We start from the raw sequence: 15,405 nt of genomic DNA, 5'->3' as shown, positions 1-15,405 counted from the left end.
GTTGATGCCTCTTCCTGTGGGGAAAGCGAAAGAACTTTATATCGCCTCCTTTCACAAATCGGCGTGCGCATCCTACAATACGGCAACTGACCACCATTTCTCGTTTCTGTCATACGCGGGCAACAATGCGCATGCGCACGAACTCAACCTCACTTAAGCCGAACTGCACGCAGTCCTTGACTTGCAAGTAGAGCCCTGCACTCCCGGTGCGGGACAAATTTTGAAACCTCATTGCGGGCGGGACCGGAAGCGCACATATGCGGCGCGGGCAGGAGCGGTGATGAGCTGCAGTCCCGCTAACTAAAAACGTGTTTGAAATAAAATTTATAAATTATTAACGTATGTCTATCATATATAATTTGTGCTGGATATTTTATTTGGCATTAATAAAAACATTTTAAGATGCCTAAATTTGCAGAGAGAGTCAGATTGCCAGATTGAGTGAGGAATGGCATCTTAAATTTGCCATTGATCACCCTAACGGGAAATTCTTTGATCACTCTAATGACTCGCCGTTCACACCCAGCTAGCAAGAGAACCATGAGTGAAGTGATTTACTGCTTGAGTTAGTCTACAACTCTAATCAGAGAGACAGGTTACACAGTGACGGTAGGCTTGACTCAGTGCTATCCCAGAAATTCTTCCTGTAATATGCAAATTTGGCTGTCCAATCAGAGGTGGCCAAACTTGCTTATTACAGGAAGGATTTCTGGGATAGCATTGAGTCAAGCCTACCGTCACTGTGTAACCTGTCTCTCTGATTAGAGTTGTTCACTCATGGTTCTCTTGCTAGCTCTGCTTTGCAATAAAAAAAAAACATTGATACAAAGCAAGCCCATTCACTTTTTTATGCTGATCAGAGAATTACAATGGTTTCTCATGTGACAAAAATGTGCGATTCGCTATTAAATATTTTAATCGCTTGACAGCACTAATTATTATTACTAGAGACACTGCATGCTGAATTCAGAGACAAGGTAAATAATAACAAACGTGAACGTGAGCTGTAGATATTTATGCTCAAATCCACTCAAAGTAGGGGGCGGGGCACCATCACGCTGTGTCAAGACAAGAACTTTCCTGAGAAATAACGCGAACGTCTGCATCATGCGTGATTTGCGGGCGGGAGCGGGACAAAATATGGCAGGCGGGAGTGGGACTGAAAATCATAATTCTTTGTGGGCGCGGGCGGGAGCGGGACTGAAAATCATAATTCTTTGCGGGCGCGGGCGGGAGTGGGACTGCACAATGCGGGCGGGAGCGGGACTGAAAAATCCGACCCGCGCAGACCTCTACTTGCAAGCGACGTCAAAGCAAAATAGAAACCCAGATGTCGGCCATGTTGGTGGATATACAAATGCGAGGTTTAGCGACATTCCATACAAAACATAGTCACAAGTGCGCAACTCTTGGTTTTTTCACTGCTTTAAGTGTTCTTTTAGCTATGCCATATCTTTGTGTTGTATATGGTTGTGGTCACAACAGTACTCGTGACCGTGGCACATTCCGGTTTTTTAGAATTCCGTCCGTGATTTGGAAAGAGGGCAAGGATCTATGAGGCTTAGTACGGAGAGGAGACGAGGGGATCGGGACACTTCATCCAATGACCATTTCATCCAGTAGTTAAGACACTTCGTCCAAAGCCTTTTTCATACCGTACGGGCTATCAATTATTTTATATTTCAGGTATTCCTGCGTTCATGAACAAAAGTCCTGTGAGAGCGCTGCTCCGCAGCTAAAGATTTAACATGATCCAGCTGGCTTTAAAAATGAATAACTTGGCCAGTGGTGCTCACAGCGAAGCCAAATTTGACAGGCTCCTCCCTCTAAGCCTCACCCTTCGAAATAGTATGGTCTCGGGTCGGTAGGACCACGCCTCGGCCCGGGATTCATAAACGAAGCCCCTGCGAGAGCGCTGCTCCATGCCTGAAGATTTAATATAATCCAGCCGGCAACATAGACATGCAAGCAAGCAACCTGCAATGACAAGGGAGTTAAACTCATCCCAGGGTCAGCAAGTGGCACGGGCCAATGTGGTTACCCCCCTTAGTACACTCTTTAGTGTTGAAGCGCACGTACTATGGCACTCATTTGCTTTACAAAAATGTGTTTTTGCTTCAGTCAAATTCCATTGAGAATTCCTCCTTTTTTCGGATGAACAAATACCTGAAAGATAAAATAATTGATGGTGCGTATTAAATGGCTTTGGATGAAACGTCTTAACTGTTGGACGAAAAGGCATTGGACAAAACGACCTGTATTCATACTTGACGGTCGGTGTAAGTGTCTTATCTTTTTGCCTTTTTTTTTTTTTTAAGCAATATGGGTCAAAACCACACGTATCTATCTTCTCTTTGTATCGACTCTTCGCTTGACCGTTCAAATCGTGGTAACACAAAAAATTCAGCATTGTTTACAGACACGCTTTCAGCAGCTGCCATCCTAGTTGCTTTGCATATCCGCCATCATGGCGGACGCTCATGGCGTAGCACATTTCGATCACGTGGTTGCAAGTCATCTATTTGCAACAATGGGGAAAAAAATCGACCCCTTTTAACAGTGACCACCATTAAAAGTGGTCTCTTAATTTTTTTTCCGTCACTACTTTGCAGAAACTTTGAAAGCTTCTGCTTGCATACATGTTAATAATGTTCTTGCGTAAGCGTGCAGGAGACCTTTCAAAGCAACTTCCTGTTTACCGACTGAATGTATTTACGAAACATGTACGGTAGGGTGGATTTACAATTTTCGTGACACTTTTCTCCACAACTACAAATCACACCTGCTTGATATTTGGTACGGAGCTTCAGCTTGGGGTTCTGTACCGTGTATACCGTTTTCAGGTCTGTCGCACATCGACTTCCTGTTTACCGACTGAATGTATTTACGAGACATACACTACTGTTCAAAAGTTTGGGGTCACTTTGAAATGTCCTTATTTTTGAAAGAAAAGCACTGTTCTTTTCAATGAAGATCACTTTAAACTAATCAGAAATACACTCTATACCAGAGGTGGGCAAACTACGGCCCGTGGGCCACATCCGGCCCGTTGGCGTTTTTAATCCGGCCCGCGCAAGACAATCATATAAACACGATTGAGCAGATCTATAAACTATAAGCGTCAGTGTTATCACGTAGACAGGTGTTCTAGAGATCTGTCTTTCCAGTCAGTCGTATTCACGCGAGATTACATTTGCAGAGTGGTGCAGCGCGTGCCATGGAAGTCATTCTGGCACCTGTGCCACTGATGATCTCGAGAACACAGGATAAAACTTTACAATGAGTGGTCCTAAAAAAAGAAAAGTGGACAGTGAGTGCAGGGTGTTCAATAAAGAATGGACAACTAAATATTTTTTTGCTGAAGTCCGATCAAAGGCTGTATGCCTTATTTGCAAAGAAACCGTTGCAGTTTTAAAGGAATATAACATCAAATGGCACTTTTCCTCCAAGCCTGCTAATTGCGCTGACTGGTTGTTAGCATAAGCACGGACGAATACAGCTCAGCGGTTGCTGAGTGAATGTGAGTATTAACGCTTTCTCTTTTTAAAACTATGTTGGAGCTGTAATAAGATGGTAGTCACATGTTTACAGACATAATAATATAAAAAGTATAACTCTTAGTAATTTTGATTGTCGTGGGTGGCTGCTGTAGTGCTGGTGTTTTGTTTTTAAGTACCGTGTGCTTTTGGGTGTCTGCTCCACCCCTCATTTATGTCCCTGTCTGCTATTATAGGTGTATTATGAGCAGCTGACCTTGCTTCTGCTTATATCTGTTCCTGGACTTTTGCCTGTAGAGGTTATTCTGATCTATGAGTGGCCTTTTGGAATATGAAAACCTGTTTGGAACCTGTGTTTTGATTTTTTGAGGACTGGAAATATTTCAGTGAGTGACTTTGAACCTGAAAACCAGTTTGGAGTTTTTTGCTTTCTTGAGCCGTTTTGTTTGATTTTGTGGGCTGGATGGATCCAGTGCCAAACCATTGAACTGCAAACATGTTGGCATGGTGTGGTACCCAAACTGTTGAACTACAAACATTTTGGAATGGTGTGGTACCTCTCCTACTAATGGTGGTTGGTTGGACTGGCAGGCTGGAAGTGGATGGTTAAAAAAAACACTCAGGTGTAAATCTACGAGTTCAGTGAAATGTACAAAAATTATATGTACTGATATGTAATTTAGGCGGCACGGTGGTGTAGTGGTTAGCACTGTCGCCTCACAGCAAGAAGGTCCTGGGTTCGAGCCCCGGGGCCGGCGAGGGCCTTTCTGTGCGGAGTTTGCATGTTCTCCCCGTGTCCGCGTGGGTTTCCTCCGGGTGCTCCGGTTTCCCCCACAGTCCAAAGACATGCAGGTTAGGTTAACTGGTGACTCTAAATTGAGCGTAGGTGTGAATGTGAGTGTGAATGGTTGTCTGTGTCTATGTGTCAGCCCTGTGATGACCTGGCGACTTGTCCAGGGTGTACCCCGCCTTTCGCCCATAGTCAGCTGGGATAGGCTCCAGCTTGCCTGCGACCCTGTAGAAGGATAAAGCGGCTAGAGATAATGAGATGAGATATGTAATTTAGTTCAATTTAATGATATGCAATTTAGTTGTATGTATAAAATGATACAAATATACAAATACACTGGCATCCTACTCATCCTGGCAGCTCAAAGATGTAATTTAAGAATTAAGTGTGCTACTTTTCTTACTGTCACGTGTGTGTGTGTGTGTGTTACTTTTCTGGATGGATCCAGTGCCAATCTATTGAACTGCAAGCATTTTTCTGCTCTGCCTTTGTTGACTGAGAACTAAAATAAATGTCAATCTGATCTGCATTTGGGTCTCTGTCAGTGAAGGCCTTACAATAACACTAAAGCTTTTCCGGTTTATGTTCGATATGTATGAATTTGGTGTTGGCCCGGCCCGCCTGGCAAATTTCAAAAGTCAATGTGGCCCGTGAGCCAAAAAGTTTGCCCACCCCTGCTCTATACATTGCTAATGTGGTAAATGACTATTCTAGCTGCAAATGTCTGGTTTTTGGTGCAATATCTCCATACTGTAGGTGTATAGAGGCCCATTTCCAGCAACTCTCACTCCAGTGTTCTAATGGTACAATGTGTTTGCTCATTGCCTCAGAAGGCTAATGGATGATTAGAAAACCCTTGTACAATCATGTTAGCACAGCTGAAAACAGTTGAGCTCTTTAGAGAAGCTATAAAACTGACCTTCCTTTGAGCAGATTGAGTTTCTGGAGCATCACATTTGTGGGGTCGATTAAATGCTCAAAATGGCCAGAAAAATGTCTCGACTATATATTTTCTATTCATTTTACAACTTATGGTGGTAAATAAAAGTGTGGCTTTTCATGGAAAACACAAAATTGTCTGGGTGACCCCAAACTTTTGAACGGTAGTGTATAGCGTCCATTTTAATGCTGTTTCAAGAAGCAAAACGCTATCTCAAAAGGACAGTTTCCCAGGATGCTGTTTGAAATCCCTGGGGAGAGACACTGCTCTTTACTTACTTGTTTCAGGGTTCATTATTTGTTGAAGTCAACATTCATAATAATAAGTGTCCTATTCTTTCGATTGCTTGCATTCTGATACAAGCGAGAGCCGGGGGGGATACGTAAGTGAGCAGGAGCTCACAGTTCATCTTGTTGCCACCTGTTTTGCGAGAGAGGGGGGAAAGAAACCAACAACCCCACACGGTCTTTAATTTTACATTTTTATATGATTATTTTGTTTACTCGAGTAATTTTTCAAGGTGCTAGATTTATTCTTGCTTCAAACGCAATGTCATGTTTGTTATGGATGAGTAAATCCTAAAAGCATGCAGCTGAGGTTTGCTGTGATTTGCATTCTGCTTGCAGTTTGAACACTCCACCTGGAACCAAAGTCAAACTCCTGGGCACGGTGCCAGTGAAAAACGGTTTACTGCTATTAGACGATTCCAAGATCGCAGTCCTCGGGGGAGAGGTGGATCACCTGATTGAGAAATGGGAGTTGCAAAGGGTGAGAAATGTCAGAGTGGATGATTGAGTGGTGAGAAGTGATGCGATATGACTACTTTTTTTTGTAGTAATAGTTACATGCACAGTACAGGGCATGCTGCTTGTGCACTGTATATTTGTTCATTGGCAATTAAAGTTATTCAGTAAGAAATAAAACATTTGGTGGCATTGTGTTCCAGGATTATAAGTGAAGCAGAGTTATTGTCCCCACCCTGACATTATTTCTTGCTTTTCTAAATTTCTAAGGATTATTAAAAAAAAAAAATTGAAAAAGCTTTTACACTTTTTTTTTTTTTTTTAATATATAGAGTCTGGCGAAGCACAGCAGAACTAATATAGGTGCAGAGGGTGGCCCGCCTCCGTTTGTGCCCTTCGGACAGGTAAGACGTGCATTTAAACCACGTTCTTCAAAGACCGTGAATAGACGAACGATCTGAATATACACACACAACCTTTTTTTGGTTGCAGACTATTCGATTATACATACAGAGAGACTCTCAGCGGTGTTTTTTCCTTCCTCAGAAATGCGTCCGTAAGGATGAGGTGGACAGTAAAACCCTGGACCAGAAGAAAACCCTTCAAGGCAGCAATGTTTCCAAAGCTACAAACGAAAACGACGAGTTTGAGAAGCAGAGGATTGCTGCTATTGCTGAAGTAGCCAAAAGCAAAGAGGTGGGGAAAGTAGAAAATGAGTAGAGAGAAATTATACAGTGGATATAAAAACTGTACACACCCCGTTAAAATGATAGGTTTTTCTGATGGTTAAAAAAAAAAAAGAGACCATGATAAATAATTTCAAAACTTTTCCCACCTTTAACGTGACCTGTACAATTCAGTTGAAAAACAAATCTGTTTGGGGGGGGAAAAACGTTAAAAAAATAAAAAACGTACAGTAAGCTGGTCGCATAAGTGTGCACACTCTAATACTTTATTGAAGCACCTTTTGCACTGCAAAAACCCGGCTTACAAAAACAAGAAAAAAAAAGTAATAAAATGAGGAATATTTTACTTAAAATAAGCAAAATTATCTGCCAAAAGAACAAGAAAATTTGACTTGGCAAGATTTTTAAAAAGTAAATATATCTAGCTTTAGAAATCCCACAGATGTCTTAAAACTAGTGTATTTACACTACCGTTCAAAAGTTTGGGGTCACTTTTGCCGCTTTTCCACTACCAACGCGGCTGAGTTGGGCTGAGCCGAGCTGAGTGGGGCTGTTGGAGTTGCATTTCGACTACAACCGCGCTGAACCGTGCTGGCTGGAAGTGGGTGGACACATTGGGTGGAGTTAGCGAAAGTGGGTGGACATCACGTGATGTCGTTAGGCGGCGCAAACAGTGACATCAGTGACCTTTTAAGCGGTAGTCTCACGACCCGGATAGTAAACAATAAACATGGAGGACATGGAGTCGTTAGTGTTGCTGGTCTTGGTGCTGTGGCTTGTTGTCACCGACAACGCCAACAGATACTGGCAAGAGCGTATAGATGAGGCGAGGCGCATAAGGCTTCAGAAATTCTCGTAATTCGTAATTCTTCTTCTTTCGGGTTTACGGTGTTTACAGATCCCAGCGTGCTCGCGGGGCGTGTGTGGGCATGTGAGGACACTCCTCCTCACCAATCAGTGCACAGGGGAGTGTCTGCTCACGCCCCTAGCCCCACTCGGCTCGGTTTGGCTCGCTTCAGCCCCACTCCAAAACCGTGCGAGTTTTGGGTGCTGAGTAAGGCTGAAGCGAGCGGAGTCGTGCTGCTCTAAGGTAGTCGAAACGCGAGCCGTGTCGGGCTGAAGTGAGCTGAAAAAGGGTAGTGGAAAAGGGCCATTTGAAATTTCCTCATTTTTGAACGAAAAGCACTGTTCTTTTCAATGAAGATCACTTTAAACTAATCAGAAATCCACTCTATACATTGCTAATGTGGTAAATGACTGTTCTAGCTGCAAATGTCTGGTTTTTGGTGCAATATCTCCATAGGTGTATAGAGGCCCATTTCCAGCAACTCTCACTCCAGTGTTCTAATGGTACAATGTGTTTGCTCATTGCCTCAGAAGGCTAATGGATGATTAGAAAACCCTTGTACAATCATGTTAGCACAGCTGAAAACAGTTGAGCTCTTTAGAGAAGCTATAAAACTGACCTTCCTTTGAGCAGATCGAGTTTCTGGAGCATCACATTTGTGGGGTCGATTAAATGCTCAAAATGGCCAGAAAAATGTCTCAACTATATTTTCTATTCATTTTACAACTTATGGTGGTAAATAAAAGTGTGACTTTTCATGGAAAACACAAAATTGTCTGGGTGACCCCAAACTTTTGAACGGTAGTGTATACTAAAAACAAGTAGATTTGTACTACTCATTTTAACATGCTATAGAGATCTTGCAGTCACGTGACCGGAAAGTACACAGCCGCCATCTTGTCGGTAAAAAACACAGCTGAATACTGCTGCACTCGTGTACAAAATGGATAAATTTCAACCGACGGACTACACGGCTCATTTTTCTAATGAACAGATGATTAGATATATATCTAAAATAAACGACCTACAGATTAGTGACCCTTATCGATTACCGGACGTAGTTTTCACAACCATGTCAGTGGATATGGAACTGCCAAAGGTGGAATACCCAGATGTGTAATTACCTCATAAACTTACCCTCGCTGTTCAGTGGTGAAGCACTGCGTGCTTATAAATCTCTGGACAGTTATCTTTACAGAAATTCAGGATTTGTCATCCGCCCTCAGATGTGGCATCTTGTAAACAAGAAAATAACAATCCTCATTGGACGGGTAAGTCACTTAAGTATTACTAGTACTGATACTAGATATATCAGTAGTATCTAGTATAGCACTGACCAGCCGATTATAGAATAAGGTAATTCCAGCTGTAATTCCAAATCGTCCGTCTTGTTTACCATGGATCTGGCGTTGGAGAGATGGAGGCTTGGCAGTGGAGATTTGAGTGGCTGTTTTCTGAGCTTAGTCAACAGGCCGGCTCTGCAGCCTTGGTTTTGCTTCCTCTCCCGACGCCTTCGCCTGCCAGACCCGATAACAATCCACGGAGACCCCGCTGGTCTCGCTATCTCGTCCGGAATGTTGTGCATGCGATGGAAATCGCTACAAACCGTCATTTTCTGCTGGAAACCCATGTCCAGTAAGTCCATACGGTTGTAGTGGATATTGAAGTCCGGTACAGACGAACAACACGCAAAAATACACACAAAAAACATAAAAAACGTGCACAGGTAGGGAGAGCTTGTAGCCGCAGCCGTTGTAGTAGAATTGTATATAGTAGGGTTTTCCAGAAGAAAAGGTAGAAGCAGAAGTAGAAGGCGGAAATATGGCGTTTGACCGACAAGATGGCGTCTGTTACAATCTGGATCGGCTGTGACGTCACATGCAAGATCTCTATATACTTTGTCCCCCAACCAACAGTTTGACTATTTCATCTGGGCATATTGGTGTGCTCTGTTTAAGTAAGTGTTTATACCAACTGAGACCGCCAAATAAATCAAAATCAAAACAACAAACCAATCCATTTTGTAGCCTATTTTTGTTGCCAGATCGACAATACAACAATTCATTTAATTTAGTTATCTGTTTTGGAACAGGGGCTTTAGTCAAGGTGGAGGGAATTATGAACAGTTCTAAATACCAGTCAATTTTGGCCCAAAACCTTCAGGTGTCTGCTAGAAAGCTGAAGATGAAGAGGAATTTCATCTTTCAGCATAACGACCCCAAAAAAGTTTTGGAATGACTCAGCCAGAGCCCAGACCGAAATCCAATTGAAAATCCATGGGGTGACCTGAAGAGGGCTGTGCACAAGAGACGCCCTCACAATCTGACAGATCTGGAGCGCTTTTGCAAGGAAGAGTGGGCAAATATTGCCAAGTCTAGATGTGGCAGGCTGATAGACTCCAACCCAAAAAGACTGAATGCTGTAATTAAATCAAAAGGTGCTTCAACAAAGTATTAGTTTAAGGGTGTGCACACTTGCACAACCAGCTTATTGTACGTTTTTTGTTTTACCCCAACAGATTTGTCTGCTTTTCAATTGAATTGTGCAGGTTATAGGTCACATTAAAGGTGGGAAAAGTTTTGAAATTATTTCTCGTGGTCTCAGGTTTTTCTGATGTAAAAAATATCATTTGAACGGGGTGTGTACACTTTTTATATCCACTGTACGTACAGGAAATTAGAGGGTGTTGCGTCATACTCATAATAAGTGAAAGTAGAAAATATATATATAGTGTTTAAAAAAAAAAAGTGTACTGCATTATACTCAACATGAGGGGTTCTCAGATTTTTTTTTTTCTACTTTAAGGCCGACCTGTTCATACTTGTAACGAGTCGGGGCCCGTTAAAAAGATCCCCAGTTATTTTGGCTCATCTATCCTACCGTATTAGAATCTAATAACTGATTGTAAAGTGTATTTAATGGAACACATCATCACTCCCTGTTACTACAGATGGGAGCCCAGAAATTAAATAAATGCAATCAAAACAATCTGTTTTTAATTGTAGGTATTGTATTTAAAACTGTATGGATGTGCCTGAAGCCAAACCCTGCATGCAGGGCATTCTTAAGGGCTCTGCATGCTCTTGCGACAAGGCTTTTGCAGATAGCTTTTCGCAGACAGTTGTAATTTATTGTTGGCGTGCGCGATGTTATTCACCGGCACAACGCAAGGGGGCGCGAAGTCGCAAAATCGCTAGGAGTAGTTGGTGGGTGTGGTTAGTGGAGTGTTTATCCTCCGGTTACTTATAATGACTAGAACTTTTTTTTTTATAATGACTAGAACTGGAGTCGTATAGATGTACGTACTTCCTCAATCAACCGCTCTTCATGCTGCTCCATCTTCACTCGTGTTTTTAAAAATGCCGGTCGTGAAAACAAAACAAACCAGGAAAGTAGGGAAGCGGAAGTGCGTGTACAGCGGGTAGAGTGGACCAATCAGAGCCCTCTTGTCTGCGGCGCTGTCTGCGAGGCTTCTGCGGTGGTCACAATTTTTGGGAGGTGCGCGCAGAGCGTCTGTGAAGGTGGGGGGGCTACGCAGACACTGTCTGCGACACCGTCTGCGAGGACTGGGTTGTCAGCATAAATTGGCCTTCGGTCAAAAGGGATTAATGATCCAAAAGTGGAGTCTGGTCCATTAACACAAGAACTTATTGCCATGTTTGTGTTCAGCAAACAAGCACGTTATTAAAACCAAGAAATACACTCAAAAGAAGTGGATACCGAAACCCCCTCAATGGAATTCGATCCTTACACGCTAACAAAGAAGGATTTTTCCTACGAGTTGGAAAATTATCCATCCATTGAGTGGTGCTGCAGACATCGTGCTACGCGGACGCACAGATGAAAACCTGGAAGAGCGTGGAGGAGAACAACTTTTTATATGGCTGGGGTAAAGATCTGGAGATCAGGACACTACAGGATAGACGGCGGTAGACGGAGCTAAATGCAGGAAGAATGTTTATTAGCAGGTGTGATATTTACAGAATCGTAAAGCAGAGTATTTAAACAGCGTTATAAACATGGCTAGAAACAAACGTGACTGTGATGATAATACTTCGCAAAGCGTGTGTGAAAACAGCGTCTGTATCGGCGTGTGCTGATTGCGCTCAAATCAGTATCAGGCGTTTCCCATAACGACCGGGTCCTAAGAGCGTGTACAACGCGCTCTGTGAGCGGGCGCAGTCGCTTGAGCTGCTCCAGACTCAAGCGCGTGAAGGCGTAACAGTCAAGCGTTCACCTGCTGTGTGACCATAACTTTTTTTTTTTAAAGAGATTTTTTGGGCCTTTTTCACCCCTATTATTGGATAGGACAGTGCAGAGACAGGAAATGAGCGGGAGAGAGAGACGGGGAGGGATCGGGAAATGACCTCGGGCCGGAACCGAACCCGGGTCGCCGGACCCACGGCATGGTGCCTTATCCACCTGAGCCACGACGCCTCCGACCATAACTTTTAGCTCACGTGTATATCACCAAGCATCACCACCAAATTTTCATCGATAACCCGTCACAAAGCATCGCGAGCTGGAGTGTGACCGGAGCTTAATGAGGCGGATGCAACCCAATAATTGTATCGTACTACAAGTAAAAATTAGCTTCAATTTTGAAAAAAAAAAAAATTAAATGATTTTCACTGAAATTGGGGGGGTTTCAGCATGCTTTTAAACATTTGTAAATCTGTAACCATTTGCTCAGATTAATTCTTATGAAAAATAGCAAAGTTTAGAGGATGGGCATTCACATAAACATTAAAACAGAGAAAAAAAAGAAATATCAGGGGGGTGTTTATTTTTTATTTTTTTAAACTCTCATTGGAACCAACTGACTAGATGTTAACACTTTGAACTCTATCTTTTAAACTTAAATATTGGAATAATATATCATGAAAATATGTTGAATAAACCTTTATTATAAAATAAAGGTTTCTTCTTAATAGATCATGAAAATATGTTGAATTCTCAAATCTGATTGGTCAGAAAGTTGGAAGTTCTTTATTATATGACACAGGCTACTTCTTCCAGTGAAATCGTGAGCTCTGATTTTTTTTTTTTTTTGACGGGTAGAATTTTCCCGTAAGTCCGTAATCGCTCACGGGCATTTCTTTCCAAGGTGCTAACTTTCAATGTTGCCAAAAACAAAATGGCAAAAAAAAGATTAACTGGAAATCCAAATGGAATCAAAAACGTCCAAAAGACAAAAGAGTCACCGAGTTATTCAAGAAATGAGCAACGAAGAGCATTCAGAAACCGCTAACCACTAACCGAAATTCAGTTTTGAAACCGCGAGCTGTTTATTCTGCCTGCGTGACTCAACTACGTTATAAATATGACGTGACTGAAAGCAGCGTCACGCATCGTTATAATGTGCGTCTATTTTAATCTTAGCAAATATCTGGGAAATATCTGACCTCGGTCTTTTTGTACGGAGCTCGCTTACGGCTCGGTCTGTACTGTCAAGACCCCGGGCTGATATTTTCCCGAAAAGACCTCGCGCTCAGTTAATAAGTAGGTAGTAATATTAATGGTGTATATTTTCAGTCTAATACGTTGTTCTATTTAAGGAAGGAGTTTTGTAATGGGAAAGTTTTCAGTAGACTGGAGCTTATGCCATTTAAAAAAAAAAAAAAAAAAGTCGTCTTAACTCTGGGGGGGGGAGTCCAAGCACTAAAGCACAGAGCACTGGACAACCACGATGTTAAAATGACAGAACGCCTGTTTATGACTGCTTTAACTGACTTGTACCGTAAACATTTCACTAGCTGTAAATTAATAAAATATAGGGCGTGGTGTTTATTAATGAATTTAAAAAAAAATAATCAAGCAAATTGCTGAAGAATAAAACACTTCAGGATGCGCTTTTATGGGAAATATGAACAATTTTGAAGCATCGAGCTGCATCACATCACCCTTTGTTGATTATTTTCCTATTCTTTGTTTGCAATAGACGTCACTTCGGTCGTGATCCGCCTCATTATATCTTCAGATTTCCAGCGGAAGGTCAGGCATCGTATTTGTTTAGTCGCTTTTGCAGTAGTTTCTTGTGATTCCCCTCAATATGCCAGACTCTGTGTTTGGACATTCAAACAGATCAAATTGAGAAAAAGACGAAGGGTATTACAGGATGCCAAAAGAAGTCGTGCACAAGGGTGAAAGAAGGAAAGATATCTCAAAGACGCCGTGAAAGATGTAGAATGTTTTTGCGCAAGATAACGACGGACACGTGCTTGGTTTGGACGCCATCTTTGATCATTGCCCGTCGTTTGGAAACCGGAAGGGAACCAGGAGGCAAAAAGTGCAAACAAGGAATAACAGCATGCCCTCTGTGTTGTGTTGTGTGGTGGGATTTATTTATTTATATTTATTTATTTATTATTATTATTCTATATTCCTTGCATATTGCCGACCCCTAAGGGGCGGAGTTAATGTTTGTCCCCGTTCTTATGGCTTCATTCAAACGAATGTTACGAAATACAACCAAATCGCATTTGTTCATTTGAATAAAATTTGAACAAATGCGATTTGGTTGGATTTCATAACATTCGTTATGGGGAACCCCCCCCCCCCCCCCCCCCCCCCCTTTTAAATTAATTAATTATTTTTTTAAAATTTAATTTTGTGTGTTTGTGTAGTTTGAGGTTTTTGTTTGAGTGTTTTGTCTGCCGGTTGTGGTGTAGCTCCGGACCCAGTTTTGGGCGTCGGTTCCCTCCAGGCCTTGGTTCGCTGTGGGTGATTCCTGTACTCCTCGCTATGGACTGCAGCGAGCTCGTTGCTCATTTTAACATCGTGGTTGTCCAGCGCTCTGTGGTTTAGTGCTTGGCGTGATGTTCCAAGTGATGTTGCTCGGTGGCGTCGCGGCGGCTGTGCAGGCGGTTTGGGACATACCAGCACTCTGCATGGCGGTGCTTCTGTGCTCGCTTTGTGGATCCATGGCACGGTGAGCCGAGTGATGTTGCCCGGCGGCATCACGGCAGCTGTGCTGGCGGTGTGGGACTTTGTTTTCATGCGCCTTTTGGTGGGACTGTGTCTGCTACACCATTGGAATGACATCCTGGCCTCTATTTGGTGGACTTTTATCGATCTATCAATTTATTTATTTTTCTCCTCCCTATCTTCTTCAATATAGGACTAGGTGTTATGGTCCCTACATAAATCAAGGCAAGTGAAAAGGAAACCTGGTTGGAGTGGGATTTAGGCCTGATGATCATGTGGTGCAACCAGCCCAACTCATCGTCAGTTGTGTGCCCTGGCTTCATTGGGTGTTTCGGCCATTTTATCACAAGACACCCTCTTCCAAGGTTGGCCCACCACAGGATGATCAAACCTGGGTGTAAGTTGTGCTGTGGCACCACACGGTCACCTTGCAGCCCAAGTTGTATCCCTCTGTTTCAGCCACAGCCAATGACTACTTTGCTCTGCTGCAGAGGCCAGTTCTTTCAATGCCCTCAGTTGGGCCTGCCCTCTGATACCCACTTCCTTCAGAAGCCTTGTGGTCGTTCTGGCCACAAAGCCTCTGCAGCCCACCTCCACTGGCCACACCTTCACATTCCACCCCCGCGCCTCCGCTTCAGCTGCCAGGTCAGCATAGCGCAGTCTCTTCCTTTCATACGTTTCACTGATCGCATCCTCCCATGGGACGGTGAGCTCCACGATGAAGACGCGCTGGCAGGATCTTGACCATAGAACCAGGTCTGGGCGCAAGTTGGTTACTGCAATTTCGGGTGGAAAGATAAGCCTCTGACTGAGGTCCACCCGCATCTCCCAGTCCCGGGCTGCAGACAGTGGTTCCGTCTCCAACGGGGTTGGCTTGATCACCCTTTTCGCCCCTTCCCGAACGAAGGCCATTCTCCGTAGGACATCCGGCTGTGGATTTGGAGGCATGGCATTGGCGATTACCCTCTTGCTCTC

The 15,405-nt window shown here is 43.1% G+C and overlaps 1 protein-coding gene across 2 annotated transcripts in view; it reads left to right on the top strand.

Moving 5' to 3' along the window:
* The window catches only part of tdrd3 (tudor domain containing 3), a 100,586-nt gene that overhangs the window by 46,692 nt on the left and 38,489 nt on the right, over positions 1-15,405 (top strand). For both annotated transcript variants that reach the window (XM_060940856.1, XM_060940857.1), the window contains exons 5-7: positions 5,854-5,995; positions 6,303-6,374; positions 6,517-6,666. In XM_060940856.1, the coding sequence (XP_060796839.1) occupies positions 5,854-5,995; positions 6,303-6,374; positions 6,517-6,666 (364 nt within the window). The remainder of the gene's footprint in view (positions 1-5,853; positions 5,996-6,302; positions 6,375-6,516; positions 6,667-15,405) is intronic.

The sequence above is a fragment of the Neoarius graeffei genome, chromosome 15 (assembly GCF_027579695.1).
Source record: "Neoarius graeffei isolate fNeoGra1 chromosome 15, fNeoGra1.pri, whole genome shotgun sequence".
Taxonomy (NCBI): domain Eukaryota; kingdom Metazoa; phylum Chordata; class Actinopteri; order Siluriformes; family Ariidae; genus Neoarius; species Neoarius graeffei.
The sequence above is the reverse complement of the archived record's forward strand: the minus strand, read 5'-3'. Positions and strand labels throughout refer to the sequence as shown.